Here is a 3,614-nt window from a genome sequence, read left to right on the forward strand (position 1 = left end):
GAATGGTGAGATCCAGACCAGCACACATGGCTGGGGGACGCTGGCTAGGCCCCCAGCCTGGCTGGTGGGCCAGGGGACAGATGACCCGTACCTGGCACTTGGCATTCTCGACCTCGGCCGTCAGCCTCTGGATCATGCGGTTCAGCTCGTTGATCTCCTCCTTGGTGCGGCGCAGGGTCTCCCCGTGACGGATCACCGTGGCCTTCATCTCCTCACACTGCGGGGAGACACAGGTACTCCTGAGGCTCAGGATGGGACACCCCACGGATTGAGGACACCACGGATGGTAGTGCAGGTGGTACAGTGCTCAGCCTGTGCAAACATCCATGGCAGCCCTGCCCGGCCACCTCTACCTGAGAGCTGTCTGCCCTTCTATTCCCATCCCTGAAATCAGAATCCCAGACAAAAGAAGCCTTTCCTAATATATAGCTCGCATGCCTCTCACAGCCATGACTAGGAGGCAGGTGTCCTGTGCCACTCACCTTGCTGCGGTACCAGGACTCAGCCTCGGCGCGGCTGCGGCTGGCGATGTCGTCATACTGAGCCTTGATCTCGGCCATGACACAGTCCATGTTGAGGTCCCGGCTGTTGTCCATCTTGACGACGACCGAGGTGTCTGAGATGTGGGACTGGAGGACGCGGATCTCCTGCAGGTGATGGGAGGTGAGGGGATGGGAGGATCTTATTTATGCCACAGCCTCACCCACCATAGCGTGTACCCAGTCTTCTCAGCCTTACCCTGGTCTCCAGCCCCAACACCCTCTGACAGCCTCATGGACTGCAGCTGCCTGCCCAAATCCCTGTCCACCTCCAGTCCCAGGCCAAAGCCTTCTCCTCCAGACTTGCTGCCAGTTCTTTGCCTGGGCCACGACTCCTCACCTCCTCATACAGTCGCCGCAGGAAGTCAATCTCCTGGGTCAGGGCCTCCGCATTGGCCTCCAGGTCTGACTTGCGGAGGTAGGCGCAGTCTACATTCTAGAAAATGGAAGTCTTTGAGCTAAGAGGATTCCGGGTGATTGTCAGTTAAACTCCTCTCTTCTCAGCCATTCATGGCAGCCAGTGTCCCTATCCCACCCATTTCCAGACCTTCTGTCCTTCTAGGGATGGAACTCACCACCTTTTCCCCTTCTGAGAACAAACCCCTTTGTGTCCTGGACAAGGGCCACCAGCCTCTCCCCCTCCCACCTGAGACAGTTTACCCTCCCATTTTTCCTTTCTACCCTCCCCTGTTCCAGGAAGCCTGCCCAGGCTGACCCCCTGTTTGGACACCTTGACCCCTGTCTGTCCCCTAGCACTCCTTCAAGACTTCACCTATCAGTCCCGGTTCTGCTCCGTCCTCCCCCATATCCTGGGTCTCTGTCCCTCCCTTTGGTCAGACGTCACACAGTGCTAGACAGGACACTGTCACTCTACAGAAACTAAAGCTGCCAGGCTTCCAGGCGACCCAAGTCACAGACCCCAACCTCTGCAACAGAGCAGGACATCCAGAGGTGGACCCAGCCACCCCGCTGCCCCAGGGCACGGTGCCAGTGGATATTCCAAGGTCATTGCCCTTTGTCAAAGCCCTAGATGTGCCTTCCATGACCTGATCTCTGGGAATTCCCTATCCTGATTTGGCAAGGTCACTGTACCCCACACAGAGGTTGAGACCCTCTGGGTCTCCCCAAGAAGAGTCTGTCATTCTAGACCCCCGTTGTGTGTGCTCCCCAATCACATGTTACCCACCTTCTTTAGAGCCACAAACTCATTCTCAGCTGTTGCTCTCAGAGAAACTTCCTCCTCGTACCTGAGGCAGAAGAGGGCAGAGAGAAGGTCACAGAAGGGCAGGTCTGCTCAGACCCCCTCCACTTCATACCAATGAAGGGGGCAATATTAGGAACCTCCCATCACAGCTGGCCCCCTAGCATCCTTGTTGGGTCCTTTTGGTTGGATTTGGGCTCTCTCTGTGATGCTCTCTCCATTTTGAATTGAGGGGTTCAGGGAACTCATCTTCTGGGACCTCATAGCCGCATGTCCCAAGGTTGCTCTGGAGTGACCTCAGGAGGCAAATAAGGCCTCAGCACCCAGCTAAGAGTGGACAGTATGTCCTTGGGGCACTGCAGCCCCAGCCTCCCCTCACCGTAGCTCAGGTGTGGTTGGAGGTCTACGAGTCCCTGAGGCCATCGGCTCTCAACACCCTAGGCAGCAGGACACCCAGAACTCCACAACATGTCAACCCTGAGCCACACTTGGACTCAAATCACATCCATGTGCTACAAGAGGGAGGCCGAGAGGTCAGGAGGAGAAGGCCTGGGAAATGGGAGAGGCCTTCCTCCCCACAGAGCACAGGGGACAGCTGCTGGGTGATTAGGCTCCGAGAAGACAAGGCTGAAGTAAGGGAGAGGCATCTCCTGGGGTCCTGGGGGAATCACGGCCCTACTCCTAGGCAGGCATCTGGGCAGCAATTGCACAGGTGAAAGATCCTGCTACATACTGCCAACCTGGCCGCTCTCCCTACCTGGAAATTCTTCTCATGTCTAATCCAAATTGGCCGTAACCTAATCATTTCCTGTGCCCAACATCACTCCAGCCACACTCACTTCTTCTTGTAGCCCTCCATCACCTCCTGCACATGGTTGAGCTCGGAGGCCAGCCTCCCGCTGTCGGCCTCCGCACACTCGGCCTCCCGCCTCAGCGTCTCAATGTAGCCCTCAAACAGCGGCTCCAGGTTGCTCTCGCAGCACTTGCGGTTCTGGTAGAACTGCCACTTGGTCTCCAGCAGCTTGTTCTGCTGCTCCAGGAAGCGCACCTGCCATTCGGGGTGGGGAAAGGGTAAGATGGCTCCTGGTGTCCCAAACCCAATGTGGGGGAATTCTTTTAATGTGAACTCCCAAAGCTGTGGCTCAGCATGGATTAGGCAGACGTAGACCGTGGGAGACAAGACAACTTCTGGTTCTCCTGATTATCATCTATATCTGGATTTTCCAACTTAGGGATGTGAGCAAGGGGCTGGGAAATGTCATTCCCTGCCATCAGGTGAACTGAGTCATCTCTCAAGTAGCATGAGTCCAGGTAGAACATGGTTAGGATCAGGTAGAGGTCTTTTTGCTTCTGTCTCCCACCTCACTGTGTAGCCTGAGTGCTGAGCATGAATGGGGATGTGATCAAGTGTGTGATCAAGGACATCCATCCAAAGGATGGCCCTGTGGTCCTGCTCCTATGTTTTATGTGCATTTCTTGCGTCTTTTGTGCATGTGTAGACTTCTTTCTCTGATACAGTTTCAAGCCTTGCCCTTGTCACTCTGTGGTGACCCTGCCTGCTTGGACAGAGGTTGTATATATTAACAGTGCTATTAAATCAGGAGCCCCAGCCCTATAGGCATCGCTCTGTGTCTGTCTGTGCCCCAGATGTGTGTCCATCTCCTCCATCACCTGGAGGCTCACCTGGACCGCATCCCTTCTGCCCCTGATTCCACTTCAGTGCCTCGCCCAGAAAGTGCAGGTTCAGGAAAGAGCTGATCAAGGGCACCCACCTTGTCGATGAAGGCAGCGAACCTGCTGTTGAGGCACTTGATCTGCTCCTTCTCCTCATGCTTCACGCACTGCGCGTTGGGGTCGATCTCCAGGTTGAGGGG

The 3,614-nt window shown here is 55.7% G+C and overlaps 1 protein-coding gene across 1 annotated transcript; it reads right to left on the minus strand.

The window, feature by feature from the left end:
- Nucleotides 1-91: 91 nt before the first annotated feature.
- Nucleotides 92-3,608, minus strand: LOC109378760 (putative keratin-87 protein; the record flags this gene model as incomplete). Its single annotated transcript, XM_019635046.1, has 6 exons — nt 3,513-3,608; nt 2,580-2,788; nt 1,726-1,786; nt 880-975; nt 483-647; nt 92-217 (listed from the first exon to the last, which is right to left on the minus strand). Coding segments are annotated over exons 2-6 (468 nt in total), but the record flags the coding sequence as incomplete, so codon positions are not given.
- Between the last annotated feature and the right edge of the window lie 6 nt (nt 3,609-3,614).

This window comes from Hipposideros armiger, unplaced genomic scaffold (assembly GCF_001890085.2).
Source record: "Hipposideros armiger isolate ML-2016 unplaced genomic scaffold, ASM189008v1 scaffold_3313, whole genome shotgun sequence".
NCBI lineage: Eukaryota > Metazoa > Chordata > Mammalia > Chiroptera > Hipposideridae > Hipposideros > Hipposideros armiger.